Source organism: Passer montanus, unplaced genomic scaffold, assembly GCF_014805655.1.
Source record: "Passer montanus isolate IOZ18808 unplaced genomic scaffold, ASM1480565v1 scaffold11, whole genome shotgun sequence".
NCBI lineage: Eukaryota > Metazoa > Chordata > Aves > Passeriformes > Passeridae > Passer > Passer montanus.
This window is the reverse complement of record NW_024357613.1, coordinates 2,023,696-2,050,043: the sequence shown is the minus strand read 5'-3', so window position 1 is coordinate 2,050,043 and position 26,348 is coordinate 2,023,696. Positions and strand designations below refer to the sequence as shown.

General features: G+C 35.6%; 1 protein-coding gene across 1 annotated transcript in view; it reads left to right on the top strand.

Annotated features, from left to right (window-relative positions):
• FIG4 (FIG4 phosphoinositide 5-phosphatase) overlaps window positions 1-22,926 on the top strand; it is a 51,523-nt gene extending 28,597 nt beyond the window's left edge. Inside the window, exons 15-23 of the mRNA XM_039725878.1 lie at window positions 280-446; window positions 3,192-3,330; window positions 6,185-6,243; window positions 6,866-7,013; window positions 7,825-7,908; window positions 10,693-10,888; window positions 13,433-13,515; window positions 16,530-16,619; window positions 22,161-22,926. Of these exons, the coding sequence (XP_039581812.1) occupies window positions 280-446; window positions 3,192-3,330; window positions 6,185-6,243; window positions 6,866-7,013; window positions 7,825-7,908; window positions 10,693-10,888; window positions 13,433-13,515; window positions 16,530-16,619; window positions 22,161-22,338 (1,144 nt within the window). The 3' untranslated portion in view covers window positions 22,339-22,926. The remainder of the gene's footprint in view (window positions 1-279; window positions 447-3,191; window positions 3,331-6,184; window positions 6,244-6,865; window positions 7,014-7,824; window positions 7,909-10,692; window positions 10,889-13,432; window positions 13,516-16,529; window positions 16,620-22,160) is intronic.
• The last annotated feature ends 3,422 nt before the right edge of the window (window positions 22,927-26,348 follow it).

The window sequence follows — 26,348 nt, the reverse complement described above, 5'->3', positions numbered from 1 at the left end:
TATAGTTTATTTTCTCCCCATTAAGTAGTAGGACATGTTAATCTTCTTCCTGAATCTACAGAACTGCATGCTCTGTGTGAATCTCTGCTTTTATGTCAAAAAGTAATGAAAATCTCAAAGTCTAAACCTTCTCAGTAATTATTATGTCTGAATAAAATTTTCACATATTTATCTGAATAAAGGTGAAGAAATTGTATTGCACTTGTAGAAAGTTTCTATCTTTTCTTAAAAAATTATATTCAGAAGTTTCATAGATGACACATTTTGCTTTTCCTTCAGATTATTTGAAGAATTGTATGAAGATCATGGGGACACACTTTCTCTGCAGTATGGAGGCTCTCAGCTTGTCCACAGAGTAAAAACTTATAGAAAGATTGCCCCATGGACTCAGCATTCCAAAGATATTATGCAGACACTCTCAAGATACTACAGTAATGCTTTCTCAGGTAAATTTAAGTGCTTTCTTTCAAGCCATTGTTTGCAAAACATCTTACTCATGAGGTTTCAATAATCTACACTATAACCTTATGACAGAGTTCCTCTATACTATAATTTCCAAATAATTTAGTAACATCTCAAATAGGTATTCTGATTTGATGATTTATTTATTTATCCTGTGTTGTTGCATGCAGCCCTTTATTTAGAAAATGCACACATGTAGCACTGCATCTGTCAGTGACATTTGTAGATCAGTAGAGAAGCAGGCAGGTGTTGCAGAGTTTTAAAATGTTGGACAGAATGTCTTCAGCAAATATAAGGAAACTGGTAAATCTAAATACAGGTATAAGGCTTCATGTGGAGTATTTCTTGTGTTGTTTCTGAGAGCTCAAAACAAAGCCAGCTGTAATGCGTGTAATTGTTTTTGTAAATAGGAACTACAAACGGTTAAATCTGTGGTAGAAAAGGCAAAATTAAATTCAAAAACCAAGTAAAAAAGCAAATTTTTTCAGTTAAGCTGTAAAATATTAACTTATTTCTTTATTAGCTCATAACACTGATTAGTTGAATACTGAGTGTTCTACTTTCCTCTGGGCAACATTGCTAAGGGAAAACTTCTTTGAAAAATGCTGAGCCTTATCTTATGAAAAATAAAAAAACAACTGTTTTATGTTTAGAAGTCTTACAAAAGATCTAAAAGAATGATCAAAGGACGGTCTAAGACAAGTCAGAAGTGCAAACACTGAATGCTACCATGTTATAAATATTCTGTCAGTCCTCTATTACTCTTTCTCACAAAAGTTGCATAGCCAAGGGTGGAAGCACCATTTTTTCTTTGTCTTAGCAGACTGCAATTATTTAGAGACTGTGTACTTTAAAACAGTGAGTTGGACAATGGCTAGAAATACTTCCATAATCTCTGTTTTCTTTGGCTGAAATTATTGCTTTTGTGTATATAACAATGTTGAGAGTGCACCATTCAGAGTAACTTTTCTGAATGTAAATCACATAATTTGTGTATCATATTTGTCCAAACTAAATGGGAAATAGAGAAATTGTTATTTCAGTAATGTGGTCTCTTATTGTTTGCATTGGCAATAAAGTCTGGCTTCATCAATTCTTTTGAGCCAAATGTAGCACACTTGCAGTGTCACCTGTACTGTGACATAGAAGATGGAACAAATCTCTGAGCTGTTTATGCCAGCCACTGAAATGGTTGGGTAGAAATCTGAGCAAAGTTCTAGGTTCACGTTTGGGAATGTGGTCTGCTTGCAAGTATAGTCATGATATGCATGTGTTCTAGTAATAAAAGAATGTGCTCTAAAAAAGATGTTAAAAAAGAAGAAAAAATTTAGAAATAAAGTCCATCATGTCATCTCAATGAACTTGTAGGAAAATACACAGACATTAGTCTTTACTGAAGTCAATACTGTCCTTGTATGAAATTTTCTTAAAGGTACTGCACACTTTCCCCAATTTAGTTATGATTTTGGTATTTGATCCCATTTGAGGCAAATATTTTTGGTGCTGTATGCTTTCCTTGTGTTTGAAGATGACATTGTTGAAATGTAACATTCAGTGTCATATTTACTTTGTTGCATTTTTAGTATGGAGTTTTAAAATATTTGTTTCAATGAAATTTAAAGGTTCACTGTCCAACACTGCCTGTTCAGAGGGCAACAACTAGCTTGTTAATGTGGCACATTGAGAGAGATAATTTTATTCTTTAAGTTTTCTAAGAAAGCAGAGAAAAAGGAAACAGTTTTAGAACAAGATGTTGATTTGCTACACTGCATTTATTATTGTTGCTATCAATCATATATCCTTTAAAATGCATATAAAAATCTGAGGGTTAGCTAGTTCATGAATCAGCCTTTCCTTGTGTTTCTGATCTGAGAAACATTTTTTTAATGCTTGTGTATTTTATGTGCCTGAATTGAACAGACTCATAAAATTTTAGTGATTCCCTTGGGGTCATACAGTATATAAGATTCAGAGCAGAGCTGGAAGAGGCCTACTATCACTGCTTCCTAAATATGTCTCTTAGCCACACATTACTTCTTGTCAATCATTAAAATACATGAATCTAAAAATAATCTAGTCTTACGAGAAAGTATTTTCATCTGTTGACCTCAATGCTCTTAGGATAATTACTACTAATTAAGCTGTAAGGATGAGAAAAAGTAAGACACGTATTGAGTGATAATTTGATGTAGCTTAGAATATGACAAGCTAAATTGATTATTTAAACCAACAGGAAACAAGTCCAAATTACTAAAAGATGTTTGTGAAATTTAATCATTTTACTATGTATTGGCAAGAAAATCCCAAAGAATTCATCATTTGTATGTTTTGTTGGAAACTTGTGTTGTATGGATATTGTTTAATTTCATCAAGTCATTTTTCAGTTATTTAGGTTGCAGTAAATTCACTAAGATATGTCAGATTTCCTGAAACATGCCTTACTCCATGCATGTGCTGCATGCACACATGTGGAAGACAGAGTTGCAGTGTGAGGTCCGACTCCTGCCAAGCCTGGGGGAGAAGCCAAAGGAAGAGGCACTGTTGGTACCAGCCCCACGTGCCCTGCTGTGTAGCAGCTCTGCTGTAAATGAAGTTCCATGGTGCTGCTTGAAGCCCAGAGGGCCCTGCAGCAGTCACAGGACACAGACAGAGGAGCAAAGAGAAGCAGTGTCTGAATGGGCTTGAGCTGTGCTGTGCTCCTGGTGTTAACTGTGCCTCTTGTCTAACAGATGCAGACAGGCAAGATTCTATCAATCTCTTTCTGGGAGTGTTCAAGCCTGTAGAAGGAAAGCCACATCTCTGGGAACTTCCCACTGATTTTTATTTGCATCACAAGAACACCCTCAGTCTGTCACAGACCAGGCAAAGGTATTTTGCTGTTTTATTTTTTTGGGGTTTTTTTGTATTGCTCTAATACATTGTAAAAGATATACATTGCTAACCAAATAATTAGGCCAGCCTGTCAATAACTTGCTTACTGTTTTTTTGTTTATACAAAAGCTTAAAAAACACCTGCAAGAGATTACCAAAAAATGCTGACTGTTGGTATTTCAAATGATTTGTTTAGTATATTTTCCTGTAGTACTTAAAAATAAGTTTAATTTCGTATGAAATTCTATCCTTCAGTAAAATGCTTCAGTGTTGTACTGAAATTGTTTATACAAAAGCTTAAAAAACACCTGCAAGAGATTACCAAAAAATGCTGAATGTTGGTATTTCAAATGATTTGTTTAGTATATTTTCCTGTAGTACTTAAAAATAAGTTTAATTTCATATGAAATTCTATCCTTCAGTGTAAAATGCTTCAGTGTTGTACTGAACTACAGTTACTACAGTTTCATTAAGCAATATATAGGTGCATTCTTCATGGTCAGATTTATTAATGGTTGAATTTAAGATTATATGAAAAGAATAACATTTCTTTTTCTATATACTGCACTTAGTCTGCAGCTGTGCATACCAAGAAACCCATGATTTTCTACCTTCCTTCCAGCCTATGTCTAACCTGTTTTGAAGACTATTTTTCTGCATTTGCATTCTGCTGTAGTTGCATGGTAATATACAGAAGTAATAAAGCATAAAATTTTAAAGTAATTCAATTGCTTCACAGAGGGAAATTATTTTTTTAAGACTATGAATACTGTATATTTTAAAAAAAATCCATTTTAACAAAGCAGACAGTACTCAATTTGTCAACTAAACAATCTCTTAGGATTTTGGCTGGTTTTATCTTTATTCATTTTGTGAGCTGTAGAGCCCTTTAGTACAAACGACAGATCTGAATATCTGCATTTAGATTTTTGTCTGGGCAAAACTGCAGCTGTTTAACCAGTGTGATCAGTCCCTGTTGGCTGCTTGTTGTGTTAACCTGTTGCAGCAGCTGGTGCATGATATGGCTCTTTCTGAATTCCACTCCTCTTGTACTGTCCTGAGGCTTCTCTTAAAGGTAGCTTATATGAGCCATACAACCAAGTGCTATTTCAGGCATAAATTAAACATGCAATATTAATTTTCTCAACTACTTGTTCTGAACATTATTGTATGTCTAAAATTAATTCAACTGATATATTGCAAATATGCAAATGTTCTTGTCTCCCTTTCATCTGTTACTCTGTTAAAACAGGCCATCTCTTATTTGTCACACATACTGTTCTCAAATGAGGTGGAATATTAAAAAGAAATATTGTTACGCTTAATTTGCTTGTTAATTATTTTTACCTTTCATTCTAACCAGAATTTCTTCTGAACACTTATAATATACAATCAAGATGTTTCATTATGTGAATAAAATGACACCTTCCTGTAATAACTAGGTGAAATAAATATGTGAAAAAAAAACTCCTCTAAGTGATTTTTTGTTTCTACCAAACATTTGGACAAGTTCTTTGTGTAACTTTTCCCTGCCTGTCTGTGTAGTGCCTCTTTAAGGTTCCTTGGGCACAGCAGCAAAACAAATAACGACACTCGTAACGAAATCAAGGGTATAGGAGAAGGAAGATGATGTCTCCTGTCATGGAAACTCCTTTGACTATCTGTGCTTTTCCTATATTGTAATTGCCTCCTCATCAGGAGGAAGATATTTAATAAGGTTCATATCTTACTTCTATGTAATTAATGATTCACGTGAAAGGAATATGGAAAAGGAGACTTTGTGTTGCCATGTAACTTATCATTTATGCAGGCAACAAAACTGGGTGTGCACATAATTTCTGAAGATAGTGGAGAAAATTGCTTACTAGCATGGTACCTTGAGAAGAGGCAGGGCCATCAGGCATAATTCATTCCTTATTGTCTAGGATATACACAGTTCTTGAAACTGAAGTTTGTTTTCCTGCCTGTACCATCTCCTAAATCCCACTAACAAGCCTATCCCTGGCCATGGGAATACACCCATTGTGTCTGCTGCAGATGGCTACATTGACAGGAGTAGGAGATAACCATATTAATACTGATAACAGCCCTCACAGTATTGTGAATACACAAGTATTTGAAATAAAAATCAATGAAGACAATTGTATTTTCATTCCATGTAATGAAATAGAGGAAACTATCAGAATAAATCAGATAAGAAATTAAAGTATATTTGAGAAGAGACAATAAAAATGTGTAAACATGAATGAAAGCTAAAACATACTTTGTTTTATGAATGTTGCTTGACTTCCTTTGTTGTTTTACAGAAATCCTGAATAAGCTTCCAGCAGGGCTTGAATGTTGCTGTTAGATATGCCAATGGCTCTCACATTTATGACAGCTGTTATATCAAAATGTATTTCTTTGTGTAGAAGTCAGCTGCTTTGACAGTCATCTGATCTTATTATCATTGACCTTCACTTCTTCATACATCTTTCCTAAATTTTGGGATCTGAATAACATCTGGGAAGGGATGCCTTCCCCCCATTCCTCCCACTTTCCAAAGATCAAAACAAGAGAAATACATAAATACTTTTGATATGTACTAAGGCATCAATACATTAATTTTCAGTGCTGTAGAGGTAGGAACCTGAAATGTATTTTTTTAATGAAACAAAACCACTCTTCTGTCCATACCTGTATTGAGTTTCATGTGTTTAAATTTCTTGATTTAAGAGCCAAGTAGTTGGACAGGGGCCTGTTGAAATCCTCCTTCCAATTCAGCAATGTTTGCTGAAATGACACTGTATGGATGGGCTGGGTACAAGATCCAGTCTCCTGTACCAATTGTGTTTCTGTTTTTCCTGTACAGCTATACTTACTGGTGGACCACAGGTGTGCTAAAGCATTTGCCTCTTCCTTTTGATGAAGGTAGGACCTATATTTGCTCCTTGCCTTGCAGAGTATCTTGAAAAAGAAGTTTTAGTCACAAATGCTTTTTAGTTGTTTTAGATCCCAAGTCTGAAAAAAAGAGTGTTTCCATAATGGTTTCTTAAATACTTCTCCATCCCCTCCCCCTCCAAGGAGATACTATTTTTTAGTTGCAGGTGGTTGCAAGAGCTGCCTCAGTGGCTAAAACTTGACCAGTGGCTAAAACTTGACCTTCATGCATTTGTGAGCCAGGGCACACTTGATTATTTTTTTCTTTTTTTCTTGTCTATTAGCATATATTTATAGTCTGTGCTGGTGGTCCTATTCCTGTCACAGATGACACAATATAGCTGGTGTGTCTTATTTCTCCAGGGTGCTGTGGAGCATGTTTTATTAGGAATTGTCATCATGAAGTGAAATCAAATTACAGTGGTTGATAATGCATATTTATTAAAGATGTGCAATGAATCTTCTTCATGTCATATTTCCTTGTCTCAGAGGGGATCTCACTGTAGGAAAAAAAATTGCCTGGTGTGGTGGCTAGGTGAGCAGGCTGCTGTTTGATTGGATTTTTGCAAGAGTCAGTAATTGCTAGTTAAAAGATTATTTTTTTCCCCCTCAGTGACATGTGCTGAAAACAGACGCAAGTTGACAGTGAAGAAATTCCACAAATATGAAGAGGAAATTGATATCCACAATGAGTTTTTTAGGCCATATGAGTTGAGCAGTTTTGATGAGACCTTCTGCTTGGCAATGACCAATTCTACACGGTATATTGGGATGGCTTGTGACTCTAAATGCTTGAATGGATTTAGTGTGATTTGGTGTGAATTAAATATGCGTTTGATTTATTAGGTTAAATATGTGTCATTTCAAATTTAGCAAAGTTCTTGAAACTAAATCACAATGCTACATGGAAATGTTACTCTAAGAAAAAATTGGTTGGAATAGCAATTAGATTTCCAATTATTTTTTGTTATGGAGTGCCTAGTTGTCTGGGCACTTGATGCCTGAGAGATGAACATTTCTCTGTTGATTCAGATCACAGAAGCTACTTTCAAAACTGTTTTCTCATTGTTCTGCTCTCATTTTGCAGTTGTTTTCTTCATCTGCTTCTCACAGCTGGTCAGATATTTTTGGGGATTTTTGTGTGGCAGCAGTCAGCTGGCTATTCGGAGCATAATCTGAATCATGGTTTGACTAAAGATTTCCAGGCAGATTATGTTTCACTTAGCTGTTTGACCCAATTTGTGTGTTGGCAGCATTTTGAAAACAATGTATGAAGCACTGAGTTATCAGGCCTCTTCAGCACAGGAATGGAGCATGATGCTTTAGCATCTTTGGCAAGTGGTGATACTTGTAGATGTTTTATGGAACTAAATAATGCAACTGAAAGCTTTTTAAATACCGAGGTTATGTGTACATCAACTTGAAATTATAAAGTTAGAACTTGATATATCTTTATGATTATACTTTTTCTTTAGTTCCCAGGTAGATGTTAGAGGTGGTTCTTCCAGAAAATTTAAACATTTTATATGTTGCACTGTGTTGATAAACACTTTTTCCTTTCTATTTTGGCAGAGATTTTATGCCTAAGAATGTGGGAATTGATCCAAGTCCATTCACTGTTCGTAAACCTGATGAAACTGGAAAATCTGTGTTAGGGTAAGTGTGAAATCAGAAATTTTGTTCTGGTTTAATAGTAATGAAAATATATAGAATCTTATGTGTATGTCTGTGAAGAATATTCTATGTTACGTGGGAAATAAAAAATTTATTGGTGTTATACTGCAGAATTGTACACTTTGAAAATTATGTCTAATTTGAGATTTTTATTTGACACTAGGAATTCTTAATTCGACTTGTTTAATATTTCCTGTTTTCTGATTCCTCGAAGTGAAATTCATGAGAAGGTTTCATCACTAATATACAGAAGTTATTAAAATTTTATCATCTATTCATCATAACGGCAACTCTGTTCTCTATTGGAGTTGACAGCGTGCATATTTTCTTGTTGTCTTTAAAAAAATGATAAATTTTTCATAAATAGTGCATGTTCTGAAACAGCAATAAATGCCAGTTTCAGCATTGTCTTTGATAAAATATGCTATTAAAATATTTATGGATAAAAATATATAAAACAATCCAGCAACAGTTGCTGGACTAACAAATGCTTCATTTAGCTGCTTTTGCATCCTGGACCTGCTTTGTTACTCTATTTGCTCCACTACTGTGTCCCACAGGGGCTGTGCAGAATCTTCCTGAATTCATTCTCTCTTTGGTAGCTCATATTAAGGAAACCTTTTGTCAGTAGTTACTGTGCTGTCACAGCATTATAAGTTCCTCTGAAAACTTGCTGTTTTGTTAAACGTTAGAACATTTGACTCTCATGTGCTCTTGTCCTGAGGGTCTCATTGTGAATAAATGTTGAGAGTAGACTGTGCTTATCACCAGTAGAACCTCATTTTGTGCTACTGATTCCCTGGGAATAAACAGGAAGACTGTTCAATGTTACATGGTTTATCTCTGCTAAGAATTTGAGTTTATGAGTAGTTTGAGGATAATCTTTACTCTTCCGCTTTGGTAGAATGTCAGATTTTGGACTAATTTGTCTCCAGGTACTCCATTAAATAGTTGACCATTATATAATTTTCTCAGGCACTTTTATTCAAGCTCTTTGCTGTGATTTTTAGGGGTTGATGTGGGACAGAGAATCAGTTCCACCAAAGCCACATTCCAGGACTCCCTGTGTATCACTTGTAAGGTTTCCTCTTCACTGACTGTGTTGTAGGGTAAAACATGGCTTCTCTCTTGCACCTCACCCATATTTAGCCTTACACAAGGCAGTACCTTTGCCTTGCTCATTTGTCACCATCTTTTGATCGAAGACATTTCTGAAGGAAATGTGGTGCTCTCTTTTTGTCTGTAGGTGTCAGGTCCCAAGGACGCTTAGATCTTGGCTGAGTACGTGTTGGGAGTGGGTGAGGGTAACACTCTTACCAGTGTTTGGTTACCTGCTCCATTCCTCAACTTTCAGCAAAGACTGCTTTTCTTGTGACCTTCACCTCATGTAGAAAAGTAGGGAAAAATTCCTTTATTTCCCCTAAAAAGAATGCTTATGTCTTCATAACTTTCTGTACATTTCAGTCCAAGGAAATGTCAGGTTCTGCTGAGTCAAGAAATCAAATTCACCTGTGGTGTTATTTTCCCCAAGGCATTTCTTCCAGCTCTAAGATTTTTTCTGATACAATAATGTCCTTGGGGGTGGGGTATGCTCTCAGATCAGAAGCTTTGAAGGACTCTCCTACTTGTTTATACATGTTCCTTGAGCATATAAAGTGTAGCTAATTCAGTTCAGGCATAAGCTGCTATGTGGATTTCACTTGAAGAGGCAGCCTCTGTAACAGTTCTGGTGTGCTCCACTAGGGCTCAAGTGATGCTGATGAGAGCACTAGACCTGCATCTCCAAATAGCATTTGAGCTATTTATGAGCTCTTTTCACAGCCTTTAGCATGCAGCTGTCTTCCTTTAGAACGAGACACAGTGTCTGTCAGTGATATGTGGGACAGTCACTGCAGCAAGGAAGAGATGTTCCTTCCCTATTTCCAGGGATTTGTCTATAAACTGGCTATTCATTAGTTAATGTATATTCATTACCTGCCTTCCCTGAAAGACTGTGACAGTGGCTGAGAGGAAGTTGCAACTGAATACTCTCCTGTGGCCAGTAGGACAGGATGCAAGGCACATAAGTCTGATATGGTTTCTGATGGGCAAAGTAATATGTACCTTTCAGAGTGCATACAGTTAAATCCAGTGTTAGCCTGCTTACATAGAGATGCTTTATCTTGAGGGCTTCCTATAAATAAAGCACCTCTTTATATTCACTAGAATTTCCTGAGTGAGAAATACATACTGCATCAAGAAATGTTGCTGATTAAAGAATTAAATTGAGGGGAGAGGTATGGAAAATAAAGGAAAAAAGTGACATTGCTATTAAGATTTGGAACCAAGATTAAGGAAGCTATTGGAGTGGGTATTATTATTAATCAGAAAGTGAAACTTTTTCCAAGATCAAAACCAAGGATATTATGTCTCAATTAATTTTTATTCCTTTTTATTTATTCAGTTGTGGAGAGGATTTAAGTAAAGAATCAGAGAATTGGTGGAGAAAAGCTGACAGAATCCTTTGGGCTTTCTTTAAGTGCTCTGGAATAAGAAGAGAAAAGCTGACAGAATCCTTTGGGCTTTCTTTAAATGCTCTGGAGTAAGAAGAGATTAAAGAAGACAAATCAATCACGGGTTTTAAAAGATGAGCAAAAAGTTGCAGCAGAGTTGCAGCAAAAGTTGCAACTTATTACCCTGGAAAGATTATAACCAAGATTAGGAATTCTAAATATTCATTGCTAATATCTTGCTGATTTCATAAATACACACTGCCTTTTCTAATAGGAACAAAAATAATAGAGAAGAAACTGTGCTGCAGCGTAAAACAGCTGCTAGTGCTCCTCCACCCCCAAGTGAGGAAGCAGTGTCAAGTAGTTCTGAAGATGATTCTGGGACAGATAAAGAAGATGAAGGTGCTGTTTCTCAACGTTCAACTCCAGTGAAGGTGACTGATACAGGAGACAATACAAAAATCACAGAGGTAAGAAATTACTGTGTTAGGCAAGAAAGCTTAAAATTCACATTCCCTTAAAAAAGCATTATAAAACAGTCAGAAGTAAAGCATGGAGAAATTTAGTGACAAAGGTCTCCAGTGCAATTTTTTTGTGTAGATATTAGCATAACTGCAGCACAACTGTTTGTTAACCTTTTCTATTCTTCTTGTCGTGTCATAGTGAAACACAAAGGAAAACAATATTAAAAAAAAGGAAAACTACTGTCAGAAACCTTTGGCATTTGGAAGGTGTTTGGGTCATTACATAATTTAAAATGCACCTGTATTAATATGTTAATTCAGAGCAGTAGTGCACGTCTGATTGTTGTCTGTTACTGTGCTCTGGCACACATCATTAGGTGGCCTCAGAGCATGCAAATGATTCCTTTTCTCCAGGAATGTACTTGATCTACCTGCTTAATCAACATCTAGTCCATGGGAGTTAACCTGGAGCAAACCCCCTGAAAGACATGTATGAACCTGAGGTCCTGAGAACCACCTCTTGGAATTACAAGGCAATTCCTTTTGGCCAATGCCTCTTGCTTAGGTTGATTAACTGTAAATTAATGTTCATTCTGTCTAAATTTCAACCTGATTTATGTGAACACTTTTAAACTGCTGTCCCATAATTACGTGGTCTGGCATTTAAAAAAAATTAACTAACTTCAAAAATGTGCATGATAATGTTACTACACAGGTCCTATGCTATTACTGCTACTAAGGTTGCAGATAATGGCAGTGAATAAAATAGTGAAATAAATTGAATTTGCCCAGTCAGGTGGAAAGAATGTATATTTGCAGTTGTGGGCTATTAATCTTTTTTTGCTAGCATAACTCCCATTTTGTTGGAATCCCTTGGGTGCCAATTTAATGAAAATACTGAATTGTATAATGAATTATGGAACTATCTATTTTATTAGTTCATGTAATAGTTCTTCAAATTCCTTCTTTAGGTATCCATTTTGGATACCATTGAAAGTATCGTAGCAAAAGGTTATGCTAATGTACACTACAGAAATTTGGAAAATACTTATGTTTTCTGGCAGGGTTGTTTTTTTTTTTAAAGCCACAGCTAATTTAAATGGTTATAGGATTGTGCATGTTATCACTTCTAAAGAAAATTAAGTATTTATGACCTTAGCATAAAATGTAGCGTCTGATAGGCAACAGAAAATTACACTGCTTTTTTTTTTTGCCTCGAATCAAATTTTGATTCTATTCAGTCTTTACCCTAGGGTTGTGTGTTCTCAGATAATGGATTTTCAGCCTTCAATAGTGCAATAGTGTCTTCTTCCTAAGCAAGTACAAGCACATTTATTTATTTGTGTTTATACAAGGTATTGTATCTGAAAGTTTTCCATTATCTCTGAATAACAGAATACCTGTTCTCCAGCATATTAGATTGTTTCTAGGTTTTTTTAACAAAAATTCAAGTTGAAATTTTATTCTTGATTCCTACTATTTATCTCACATCAGTTTTTCTCTCTGTTTTGAACACACTTCAACACTCAGACCTAAGATTTTTTTTTTTGATTTTTAAGATGCTTAAATGAAAGTTGTATGTAAACGCAGAGTATGATTTGAAATATTGAATTTCATTTATCTCACATCAGTTTTTCTCTCTGTTTTGAACACACTTCAACACTCAGACCTAAGATTTTTTTTAGATTTTTAAGATGCTTAAATGAAAGGTGTATGTATGGCTTAAAAATTGGGTGAGCTAATCTGACTTTTTAGTATTGATATGAAGAAATATATTCCAACTGATTAGCACCTTTTCATGCATTGAATTTTAGTCATAATTTACACTGTTAATTCATTCTGTTCCTTATTACCTGAGGAACTCAAAAAACTGGTTCCTTTCTGTTCACATCTTTGAGAAGTTAATAAAAATGCATTTATTCTTCTGGTCAGGACATACGTTTATGAAGTTCTTTGAATAATTTTGAACTAAGAGAAAGTTGTCTCTATATTTGACCCACATGTCCTGTCAGAAAACCCCCCTCAGTTTAGCACTGAATCACTAGACACAGTTAGTGAACTATTGCATGTGCACTGATTCCTTGTTATAGTTGACTGACATGATTGCATAATGTATAAAATAAAAATAGTTCTTTTCAACCTGAGGTTTGTAATTATTGCAGAATTGACAGCAGGAAATGTGAAAGCAAATGTGGGAGCATGTTCTGAACAAATATGACTTATTCTATATTAAGTTTCAATACAGAACAGAATTTAATAACTACACCATTATGTTCTATGAATATAATTTATTCTCCTAATATGTTGTTTTAGTTGATTATATCTTTCAAAAATTCTTTTGTTGTTGAATAAATGTGTTGATTAATATTTTTAATAAATTATTGTCTTTTAAAAACATGTGTAAGCTATGATTGCTGTGGATGTGAGAAACCTGTTTGTTTTTGTCTGCATTTCTGAAATCATAATTTGGCTTGTAAGGAAGTTTTTTTTTAAGAGCAGTCTTTCTTTGGATGTTGTTACAGTATTCTTTATCTGAATCTTATGTTCCAGAATGTAGTGCAAGCAACAAAAGATGTGTATGGAGTCAATCTTTCAGATATCCCTTCAGAAGATGATCTTGCAATATATGCAAGGTGAGATAAATTTCCAGTGGTAATCAGTAAAGGATAATTTGAGCTAGTTAAGTGCAGTTTGTCAAAGTGCTGCCTTTGATTAAACTTACTTAAAGGAGAAATTTGCCTATGTATGCTATTTCTTTCAAAATCAAACTGTTTTCAGCTGTCTGTGGAAGCTATGCAGATGTCTCTGAAAGCAAAATTTGGAGCTTTCATCAAATGAAAGATGCTTCAAAAGAAATACCTGTCACTTAATATAATCCTAGAAATTTATTAGTAAATTCATGGGAATTCCATATTGCATTGATAAGTAAATTCCACAGAATTATCAATGGAACCAAGAGTGGAACCAAGAATGGCTCCATGGTTCTAAGCTTTATAATCTGTGGGATTTGCATTTTAAAAAAAAGGCAAAAAAAAAAGGCTTTGCATTTTTCAAGTGTTTAATTACTCCAAATCAGTCATAATGAAATAGCTTGTTCTATAAAAATGCATATAAAATAATAGAAGTTGTCTTTTTATTTAATGTGATACCATACAAGAAACTTCATCTCAGGAAAACCCTGGGTATGTATTGAAGTGAATACTTGTGAGACATGCATTGAAATGGCCTTGTGTGCATTTGTTTTTATTTTCTAATGTGTAATAGCAGTAGCTACTTTGTTATATTTGAAAGCTTTTCAATTTTTAAGGGAAATTTTAATTCACTGTGATATCTAATTTGGTGATATGTGATGTTTCATCCTGACTTAGTACCTCAATCCATTCAATGCATTTTTTTCTTTATATTTAAAATTATTTTTCTCTTACTTTTTCTTTAGATGTAGCTATTTCTCTTGCACTCTTTTGTTCTTTAAAATTCCCATTTCAACCTATTTCCTACAAGTCATTTCAAGATCCTACACTTGAATAGGGTTAGGAGGATGTTTCTCATTATATCTGAAATTTTTACCTTCATCTATGCCTCTACCTTTGTTTCTTTTTTATTTTAACCCTAGAAGATGGATGCAAATTTGACAACTATCCTTTGATACAGCAGGTAGTTTTTGTGGTTCAGAAAATGGCCCAGTGTGAGCTTCTATCTACTGTGAGTCTCTGTGCAAACGAACAATTTTGTATTAACATCCGGAATTGCAGCTACTTCCAATTTTATAATTTCTTCAGGCTGGACTAATGTTCAATCTATTGTTAATGTAAAACTGTAAACCCCTTGGATGCTTTGAAGCTCCCTATTTATAGCCTTTTAAAGAAAAAAAACCCAAAAAAACCAACAAACCTTGCATTTATTTTATTTCCTTTGAGCAATGCAGGCTTTAAAAATAGAAAAAATTACAAATTCTTTATCTCTTTCAGCTAACAAGACATGGTGCTATTTCTGGTCTGGTGTGCTGATTTATATAATAAAGGATGTCAGTTAAATCTATACTTTGCAAAATGTACATCGCTTGAGAATAGCAGCAATTTCTTTCACAGTATGATGACAGTTCTCACATCAAGCCTTTTTCTGCTACTGTAATAAGGGAAGTGGGGATGTAAGATCCTGACTTCACGTGACATCACTGGACATGTTACATGTTTTTCATTATGAGGATCAGGATCTCACAGATTCAAAGTACTTCAGGTTAAGTTGCTTTATGTCAGCTGATCTGTATTTCGCCTATTTGCAAATGCAAATTCAAAGTAATTTGGATCTATTCAGCCTGTTTTCACTGATGGCTGAGATAATTCTCGTCAAAACAGAAATCACAGAAGCCCAGATTGGTTGAATTTGGAAGAGACAGGAACTCCCTGTAATAATTTGAGGTTGTGTGCTGCAGATCAACTGTGTGTGGTGTCTTCCTGACCTCAACAAACTTGCTTCTATGCATTTAGGTCTTGTAACTTTTAAAATATTGAATAATTTGAAGCAATTAATGAAAATACATACACAATTGGTTTGCCTTTGTTTTTTTTTAAGAATTGGTTTCAATAGCAAGCTCCTGCAGTAGAAGATGTTAATTATCTTGATTTCCACTTGAAATTCTCTTATTTAGTAATGCAAGCATTTATTCCTTTAAAAGTCAAAATGATGTTTCTTGTCCCTGAGGCATTTGTTTCTACAGTATAGAATCTGAATGGAGCAGAAAGAAAAGCTGCAATAAGTTGCTTAGGTACATGTTGTTCATTTGACTTCTGTACTCTTTCATGCAATTGTTTTGCACTGGTAATAGTTGCTGGTTAAAATGTAGTAAGTATTACTGAAGTAGACCAGTAAGACTTCTTAAGCTAAATGGAAGCTCATTGTTAAGAAAAACTCTCTGCCTCAGAAAATTAAACTAGTAAATCAAAACTGACATTTACTTGTCTTTTCAGTGGCACAGCTGTGTTGGAGAGTGAACAAATTGAGTGCAAGATAGCTACATATATTTACATTTGAATCTGTCTGACTTTTCCTCCTATCCTGAGTGACTAAGATTAGTGATAAACTGCTTTTCGGAAAATTTTGTTCCACTTCATTGCCAAGAAAAAAAAAAAAAAGACAGTATTTTCCATTGGCAGTGTCTTCCAGCAAATATTTGGAGATGGAGAAATTGTCCCAAAAGGTTGTGGTTGTAAATATGGGATCTGAGCTAACAGCATTTCAGATGAATAAGTTAGATTGAATTCAGCAAAGGACTGACTTAAATCTGAAACTTGAGAGACTTTTTGTCTTTTGCTGATTTTTCCATAGGCTGTTCCTCTGACTGATTGCTTTGAGAAAGACATAGGAAATTGACTGCAGAGAGCTGCCTGTTTCTTAGGGGAGGACTGTTTCTTCCCGTGACATACTGGGTGACACCAATTGATAAGCAAATTTTATTTCAAAGGAGGTTCTGAGTTCATGCATACACCCTCTATGAACTTCTAAAAATCTCTTGTTCACAGAGAAGTACATCATGATCAGTGACTTACATAGTAGGACTAAAAATATAATTTCTTAGTGTAATATTTTTGTTTGATGATTTTTGGGGGATAGTTCTTTCATTTATTCTTCAATCTACTGCTTTTCATAGGTTTGTTCAGCTGGGACAGAGTCAGCATAAACAAGACAAGGGCAGCCAGCAATTTTATTCAAAATGCCCCTTGGATAAGGTTATAAATTTGTAAGTATTCTTTTTCTTTTTCCCTTTAGACTGATTTTGCTTTTGTCATTAGATACGAAAAGTGATCAGGTAAATTTGTTGTTAAATTGCTTTAGAGTCACACTTCCATTTTCTTCACTGCATAGGGAGTTTCAATGCATAGCATGAAGAACTGTATTTTTGGTTTTTTGAGGGTTTGGATTTTTTGGGGGTTTGGTTTTTGTGTTATTTTGGGGAGTCTTGTTTTTTGTTTTCTTCTTTAGTTTTTGTAGTATCAAGGGGTTTCTATTTAAAAGTCTTAGCAATCCTGAGTTAACAGAAAATGCTGAATCTACTGAGTTTAGAGGGCAGTTTCTTCTTGCTTACTCTCCACTAGAAAATATTCAAAGTTGCATTAGAATCTTCTTACTACTAGTGTATAAAAAGGGTCATGGTATTATCCAAATGTCATACTAATATTGAACCAGGTCTTACAGTTTAGATGATCAAGTACTACCTTCCCAGTTGACATCTTCCTGTAGTGTAGGCAGCTTAAAGTTTCACCAAGGCAAGGCAGAATTTTATTTACTTCTATCCCTAGTACATGATCCTTTATCCAACAGCATGGCCACTTCTTAGAACTGCAAAAGCTTTTCTGCAGTCTGTTGATTTACAGAAGCCTCAAGTTTGTTTGCTGCACTGCCTCTTGTCCACCCTTGTGTGCTGTGATGTGAGGAAACCTTAAACACATTTATACCTAAGTAGGGAGAGAGACTAGGTGAGTCTCAGCTGGGCTGAGAAAGAATGACATGAAACAGATGTGATGCTGTGTATGAGACAATACTGTCTAATAGCAGTGTTTAGTCACTTGGTATTACCTACATTTAAAGTGCTGATACCACATTTGTAGGTAAATGAGCCTGTAGTTTTATAATAAAACATGCATAATGTGTATTAAAGTAGTAAATTAGATTGGCAAACTGTAAAACTGTTTTCCAGTATGAGGGAGCAAGCCTGAATGTTTTAAATAGACATGTTTATTAAGAAAATATTTTGTAAGAAGAATAATAATTTTGCTATGAATGAAGGCAATTTCTTTTTTGTAATTGCAAAATCTCCCAGCATGTAAGACAGTCTAGGAGATAATCATTCCTTTCTTACCCCTTTAAATGTAAATTTTTTTCCCAATGCTGAGATGCTGTAAAATGAACACAATGAAGAGAGTCTCTACACAGAATTCTGGTGGCCTTGGGATAGTCACATGTTAATTTTTCTCTTTTCCCAAGTGTAATTTCCATGTGTTTCTGAATAGTAGAAGTGTAAAAGTCATAGGGCACACAAATCCGTGCCTCCTGTCACGCCTTCTCTCGAAGTCATGTCAATCATCTCTCCTTGCCAGTTCTACCAAACATGTTCCTCTGTGCAGATGAGAGAGGAAATAGAATATCTTAGAGTTAGTGATTTCTTTTTTAGTACATTATATCCCTAGACTGCTTAAAATTTTTCTTTGGGTTTTGTTCTGTAACATTTTTAAAATGTTTAAATACTGTTAGGATGGTGACAGATCGTTCTTTCAGTTAAAGTCACAAACGTAGCCATTCTTAAAAGGCATGTTGTTCAACTCTGAAACAAGGAAGCTTTCTCTTACTGACTTTGATTTGCTGCTCTGAATCAGGAATTTCCTTGGAGAATACTAACTTTTGAGAAATAGAATAGAATGAACATAAGTGTACTCAAGATTAGGGAGAGAGGGAGGGTTTCAAGTAACAGTAGCTGAGGCACAGCTTGCGCTTGTTTCTCAAGAAGCTCTTGAAGAAATTAAAAAATTATACTAACTTTTATTAATTTGATGTTAGATGCCTTTTAAATTGAAAAAAAAAATCTGACAAATTTAATTCCCATGTGGTTGCTTCATATATGATATAAATGCAATCAAACTCTAGTTCTTTTCATAGTAAAATTAGGTACCCAGTCTAAAACTTTAGGTTCATATCAGCAGTGAGATATAATTTCAGTTTAGGTTAGTTGTCTTTTCCACACTTCTGAAGAAAATCTTTTTTTAATAACCCCACATTTCACAATTTTAAACACTTAACCATTTTAATTAAACAGATGAAGCCATTACAAAAGAAGAAATATTTCTTATTTTTATGTTGCTGCAGTGATATTTCTGAATTCAAATATATATTTTATAAATACTGAAGAGAAGGTTCTTCTTGAATTTTGAAACTGTTAAGTATAGACTATAAATAAAAAATGGGGACTTGAACAGGGATCAAAGTGATGCAATGAAATAATACTGAAGTTGAGTGGAGGATGTGTAAGGATATTGAAGTTCTTCTTTTTGTTCTTAGAAATTCCATGAAAGAAAAAATGATGAAATTTTACTTAGGGCTAAATAGAGCTAAACAGAGCTGGGCTACTTTTAGCACAATCTATTATAATGTGTATGAAGACAGACTCTTAAGTACTGTAGTGTAATTACTGTTGGCTGACACAGTGCACCTGTTCCTAATTCCTTAGTATTCATTCTGGTATGATATAAATAATACTGTTGTAAAAATACACTCTGAAAACCTTTTTAAAGGTACTTCATACATTTATCTAGGAGTACAAGAAACTTTATTCCCTTCTGAAAAGGGAACTGAGTGTTTTGATTCCCTGTAGCACAAAAGAAGAGTGTGGGCATGCTTAAACATCGTCCTACCAAAGAGTGGTTGGTGCATCCATCAGGGTCCAAGCTGTCTTCAGTGCCTGTGCTTCAGGTCAGGTCACAGAATGCTTTGGGCTGGAAGGACTCTTAAAGACCATGCAGTTCTCCAACCCCCTGCCATGGGCAGGGACACTTTCCACTAGACCAGGCTGCTCAGAGCCCCATCCAGCCTGGCCTTGAGCACTGCCAGGGATGGGGCAAAGACGACTTCTCTGGGTGACCTGTGCCAGTGCCTCTCTGCCCTCACAGAGAAGGATTTCCTCCTACTGCCTACTGAAGAAGTTAAACCTTCTTTCAGTTTAAAGCCACTCCCCCTTGGCCTACCACTTCATGCCCTTTAAAAAGTCCCTCTGCAGCTCTCTTGCAGCCCCCTTTAGGCACTGGAAGTTGATACAAGGTCTCCCTGGAGCCTCCTCATCTCTATACTGAGCAACCCCAACTCTATCAGCCTGTCTTCATAGGAGGGTTACTCTAGCCCTCTGATCATCTTCATGAGTGTTTGCTTAGGATTCAAACAAGGTGAAAAAGCCAATTTTGTTTACTTTTTAAATAGACTTCAGAGACTTGAGGAGAACAAATGCAGTGTTGAAACAAATGCAGTGGCTTTCTGGTGACTGCTATATGTCTGAGAGCTAATCTATATCACCATGATCTTTTCCTTGGAAGTATGGGGGACATCCTCATTATAACTGAAGGTTTTAACTGTATCTTTTACTGTAGAGACAATTATATTCTTGGTGAAACCATAACACCAGGAAGCCTGCTCATAAGTGGGATGAAAATAATTGAAAATTGTGTGTCAAGGGTGCTGTCCTTCATGACATAAAGCTTATGTTCCTGTCTACGTAATTTTCACTGGGAGGCCATAAAGCTGCAGGTCTCTAGGGAAACCTGATAGCCAAGTCATAAATAACGTGCTCTCCTTCATGACTATTGTAAGATAATAAACTTATTAAGTAAAATAGATTTTTTACATGAATATGTTAGAGAAATAACTTTTAATTAAATGACTGGATAATGCAAGCACTTTACAAATAGTTACAGCTTAATACAGGGTTATTAATCAAAGTTGGCACTCATGAACATGTGGTTCTTTCAATATATTTTTATCATGTTGATGCAAGTAGGAGGAAAATTGAGATTTGGTTATTAAATGCTCAAAATTAAATGCACTTTGCTACCCAGCTTCCATTGTACCTAAGGAAAGGATTTTTGAGTCATTAGTGCTTCAGAAATGTCGTATCTTTAGAAACCAATCAATAAATAGAGAAGGCATCAATTTAGTGTAATGGCTCTATTTTGCTCTTTACTTAATTGCCCACTTGCTAGTGGACCAGACAGACCAGTTATATTTGATTAAGTGACACCTTTGTTGTTAGATAGTGACATTGATAAGTTAGTACAGTGTGCTAGTGTCAAATGCCATTGCTGGAGTCTCAGCTTGGATGCTTTACACTGGTTAAATAAGTACTGCAGAAACTATGGATGCTTTCAAAAACCATCTACTTTTAAAGCATCTACACTAAGGTTATTTACCAGTTCTGAACAAATAAATTAGAAGTGATAATGAGAAGAAACTATCACATTGTTGAGAAAAAAAAATGTTTTAGAGCATGTGGCCAAACTCTGTGGGGGATCAGTGATTTTATTGTCTCAAGTTCAATAGTATACTTGTATAAGTAATTCTGTCATTGCAATCAAAGAGTAATCAAATTAATGTATGGCTATGCAAAGTTGAAATATAAAATTGAAAAGTATTACTTTAATCTGGAAACCTTTTTGTTTTATATACTGTATTCCAGTTGTACTGGGATATAGGCACACTGTATCCTACATGACACGCTGCAATAATTCTTTAAGACTAATGAACTGTCACATGATGAAACATCCAAAATACAATATATTTGACTAAAATAAAAGGCTGTAAAATGAGGGAGCTAGAGTTTTTTCATGGTTTTAATGGAGATCCTCATTTAGAAACAGTGTTAAACATTAGTTTGTGCCCATAATGCAAGTAGGAGTTTATTAGGGCATTTTATTTATAGAAGGGCTTTCCCTTTGCTTGTGTTCTAGTTCTTACTTGTTTTTTCACTTCAAAAGAAGAGATTCTATGCATAAAAATAACTTTCTTGCCTCCTGAAAAGCACACAGGTAGTGAGTCATGACTCTGGCTTCTGTAGAATATGGCAATGATGCTAATATCTGAATCTTCATTGCATTTGGGCTGGTTGATGTTTGCTTTGATGTTTGCTTAGTGAGCTTTGACAGTAAGTTGCCACTTTACTTTCTTACCTGAGAAACTTCAAGCCCAAAAATGTGTCTATTGGGACTCAAATATGTTATTTGTTGGACGAAGAAGATTTTTAAAATATTTTCATAAAATATCTGAGTGCTGTTGCTTATAATAAATTGTCTGCTTCCTGATAATTAGATGGAAATTTCTTTCCTAATTAATCTTTTCTCTGTGTTGGCTCAGAGTATAATGACTTGTTATAATTGCTACTAAGTAGAAGCTCAATGAAGTCTTTCTTTTATCTGCTATAATGCATGGCACAGATCTACTTTAGCTGGGGTACTTACTTACCATAGCAGATCTGAGGAAGGATGAAGAAATGAGGGCAGGGCAAAGGGAAGTGAGAAGGTATTCTCTAATGGGATTAATGACAACTTACCTAATTACCCTACTTGGAAAGCTGGGTCTTACCGGGTCTGCAGTAGTGATAAAAATCGAGGTAAATGAATTATCTATTGGGAACTTGCCCTCTCATTGACTCTTCTGTATATTTCAAGGAAAATAAATACTCCTCTCTCTCTCAGTGGAAAATTTTTACCTAAAGCTCCAAATATTCTGCATGTTTGGTTTTTTCCAGAATACCCATCTCCTCCTTTTCTCAAGACAATATTTACGAAGTCCAGCCTCCAAGAGCTGATAGGAAATCCATAGAGATTTTCCATGCACACATTCAGGCTGGAAGAGGAAACATGCAGCCCCTGGGAAGAGATGACTTTCTCATGTACAGAGAGTACATTCGAAACAGATACATGTAAACCCAAGCCGGGTTCTCCTGCCAAATCGACTGGACTGATAAGTCACAAAAATTATTTTAGAAAGGAAATCTAGTTTTGTTCTTTTGCAGCAATGAATTTGTTACTAACTTTTCTATTTATTATTCATTATTCTTATCCATTTATTGCATTGTGCTTTAGGGGAAAAGGTGGTTTAATAGCTGATTTAAAAGGTTATTTAATATCTTTTAGCTGAAAGTGTATCCTAAGAGACTAAGTGAATAATCAGAGCACCCAGAGTCGCTAGAGAGTATGTAGCAATTTGTGGCAAAGAAAATATGGCATCTTTAACTTTTTTATATTAATTCCTTACATTGTTGTTTGCTAATAAAACTGAAGTGATTTGTACACAAGAATCAGAAGAGAATAGTTTTCTTCCTCTTTCTTCCCTGACAGAAAACAATCTTCTTTTACAGCGGAATATTTTCTGATATTTCTTGAGGTTTTTAGCAAAGTTAAGTGCTGGAATGACTGCTTGCAATTTTCTGCTTTCTTAAGCAAAAGTGAAAAATATGTGGCTTATGTCAAAATCAAAATTTGCATCAACACCAATAAACTATGTAACCCTAATATGTGTCAAAACTAATGTCACTGGTGCTGGTAGCTGCAGAATCTGTGCCACATGCTGCAGGGTGAGGATGGCTTGTGACTAATTATCCCAGGTTTCTAGTACAAGTCTGTGGAGAACCCATAATGACTGCATCAGCAAATGAGGGAATGCTCTTCACATTACTGGCTTTGGACACCTGGGGAGTGCCAAACCATCCTGTCATTTTTCTGTGTGCACTGTCTTTGAAGCATACTCTTCCCATCCCTGTGTTTGTGCTGCTTTGGACACCTGGGGAGTGCCAAACCATCCTGTCATTTTTCTGTGTGCACTATCTTTTGAAGCATACTCTTCCCATCCCTGTGAGATGCCTCCAGGTTGAAGCCTGGAGCCTCCAGGGAAAGGGACCGGATCAGCTGGGGTGATCATGCAAGAGGAAACAGGAGTTGGGTTAGGCAAGACTGAACATCATGTCCTGTGCTGGGTAAGAGGTGAAGAGGCAGCAGATGTCTAAACAGGTTCTTTTGGGCTTGTAAGTAAAACATTTTTCAAATTAAAATAAAAAGGAAGGGAGGAAGCCTGCTATTTGCAATTGCAAGCTATAATTCCCAGCACTTTGTAGCCCTTTGCCTTGAAGAATACTGACAGTATCAGCAGCATTCTTGACAGAACATTTTGTTCCACGGGCTTGTACAGACCATGTTTCAGAATTTTCTGGAATAGCAGAATAACTGTTTTAGGGATGCAGCCAACTGCATGTAACAGATGCAGAGAACATGATTGTGTTCACAGTAAATTGCTTTTTAGGCAGCTACTGTAGGTTTGTGGCTGCTCTCTGCAAACATGTTTGCATATCTTTGAATATTTTATGCAGTAAGTTGCACCTCTGTCAGTAATTCAATATAAGAAAAGATGTAGTGGGTAAAGGGAAAAAAGGTTTCTTGTGATACACGTTTGTGTATTACAGGGAAGGGAAGAACTTGCATGCAGTCAATGAGAACATGGTACCTTGAGTTACCAAAGCATTTTGGTGTCCATTCTCTTTTCTTAATTGAGCCAAATAGTTGTATTTTAGGAGATGCAAGAATGAATTGTCACTTTAGATAATACTTCATTGCAATTGTCAATGTTTTTTTCCTCTGGAAAAATAAAATATACTGAATTTTTTGCCCAATATGAAAATAATTAGAAGGAATAAATGCTTGCTTTGAAAAAAATGTAGAGCTGGAATTCATGTCTTAGTGAGACAAGCGCACACTTTCCTTACTGCACTTAAACTATTGAAAGGGATGTTTTCTAGACTATCACAGACCTTAGTTTTGTTGTTGATAGATACTGGTAATTTGTAAAAGTTACCCTTGAAAGTGCACCACTTACCCACAGATAACTCAAAAGATGCAACTCCCTTTTCAGCAAACGATGATGTTGCAAAATTTAAGGAGAGTAATGATTTTGCAGCTGAAAGTGCACCACTTACCCACAGATAACTCAAAAGATGCAACTCCCTTTTCAGCAAACAATGATGATGTTGCAAAATTTAGGGAGAGTAATGATTTTGCAGTTCTAGGAGAAAATATGTTAAGCCCTCAGCAATTCAGACACTCCTCAAAGAAGAAGATTAAAGGAGATTGGTTTACAGGTCTGAGAGCTGAATGACACCTCAGTGATGGCCTGTGTGATCTACCATCATCATACTCTTAGCAGCTGTTCAGAATGCTTCCAAGTGCCAGTGTCAGCTTTCAATAGAATTGTTTAGAGAAAAAAAGAGTCCAATGCACAAAGCAAGACTCCCAGCTTAACCCTGAGTAAACTCAACAGTCTAAGTGGACCTGCTGCCTAATGCACATAAATGATTATTTAAAATAGAAATACACTCATCTAACAAGTTCAGCTGGATAAAGGACTCTCAAGGTGCTGCCTCTGCATCCACCTACTTTATCCCATTCTTGTGATAATAAGGTTCAGTTCTCAAGAGTGTTAGAAGTTCTCAATAGATTTGAGATATTTTCCTTTTAGAAGCAGAAGAAAAAGTGTGTGAGATAAGAATAAACATGAAAAGAGTGGGCTGTGTTGGCTCTGAAGAATAACATGGTGTTCTTCTTCGCTCTTTAAACCATATGGACAAAAGAAATATTTGAGAAATTTGTTGATTTTTTTCCTCCACAATATGTTTAGTTTGTTTCAGTGTGTTTAAAGGTTACATTGCAATACCATCCCAAAATGTACACCTGGAAAATTATTTCCTGCAGAATCAGGAAACACAGATATCAAATTAGGACTGATTTGGTAATTTCCGTGCCTCTTCTATGCCAATGGATTTTGATGCCAGTCCAACAGCTTAAGCTTCGTGCTGTGACTGCAGGAGCAGTTTTTTTCCACAATTTTCCTTGGTAGTTTCCCCTCCTTGTGAGTCCTGTGTCCACTTGCAAACCCACTTACTTTTTGTTCTGTTCGTCTCGTTTTCCAGAGGGACTCATCTGTGGTCCTAAAACAGGACCTTTCAATGTTCACACAGCTGCCAGGAGGAAGAAGCTTAAGAGCTGTGTGTAATTCTGGGGTGACACTTGTGGCAGCTCTTTGTTTTGTTACTGACTTCCTGAGCTTTTTCTACATCGTCCAGAAAGGTTCTCTTGGCTTTCACAGACTTCACTTATATAAACTCCAATGCATATGCCCTGTCAAATACTCATGTTTTACAGTCAGAGGAAACACCAGCTTCACTCAGGAGATCATTTCATTCTCCATAGTGGTTTCACCCTATCAGTAACTACATGAACAAGTCCAGTTCACTGAGGGTAAAACAGAGGTATGTACACAGGAGTGTTCCATTTGCTGGCATGGTTTCAATCCAAGTGATTGCCTAGAGGCTGATAGGGAGAAATACAATGTGCTTGGCTTCCAAATACCTCCCTCTGTCTTGTCTATATTTAAAAACCTAATTGAAGTTGTCACTTTTGGTGGTGATTCAGAAGTAATATGAAGCTAGTGCATAAAGTTACAAAATAGGAATAATAAAAAAATCATACACTGAAATTACAACCCTTGCAAATATTGATAATCAGCAATCCCCTTCTGGAGTTCCTAAATCTACCTGCTACAAAAAAAATTGCAGCTGCTGATCTGTCCACTGGAACCAAGCAAGAGAGTGATGAGAAAAGACATGAAAAACAATGTTGGTATAGTATATTAAACAATGTTTAGTTACATAATAACTTATGTATTGCTTCTCCAGAAAGATATGCTCTTTGCATGACCCAGGGTTTGACCAGAACACTTATATTCCTTTTTTTAAAAAACATTTGTCTTTGTAGCATAGAGAGATAATGTGGTCAAGGTAGGACAGCCAACAGCATGGTATCAACCATGCCTGATGATACAGCTGTTGATACAGCTCAGGTACTCTTTTTTTCTTTTTCTTTTTTTTTTTTTTTGCCATAGGGGTTAT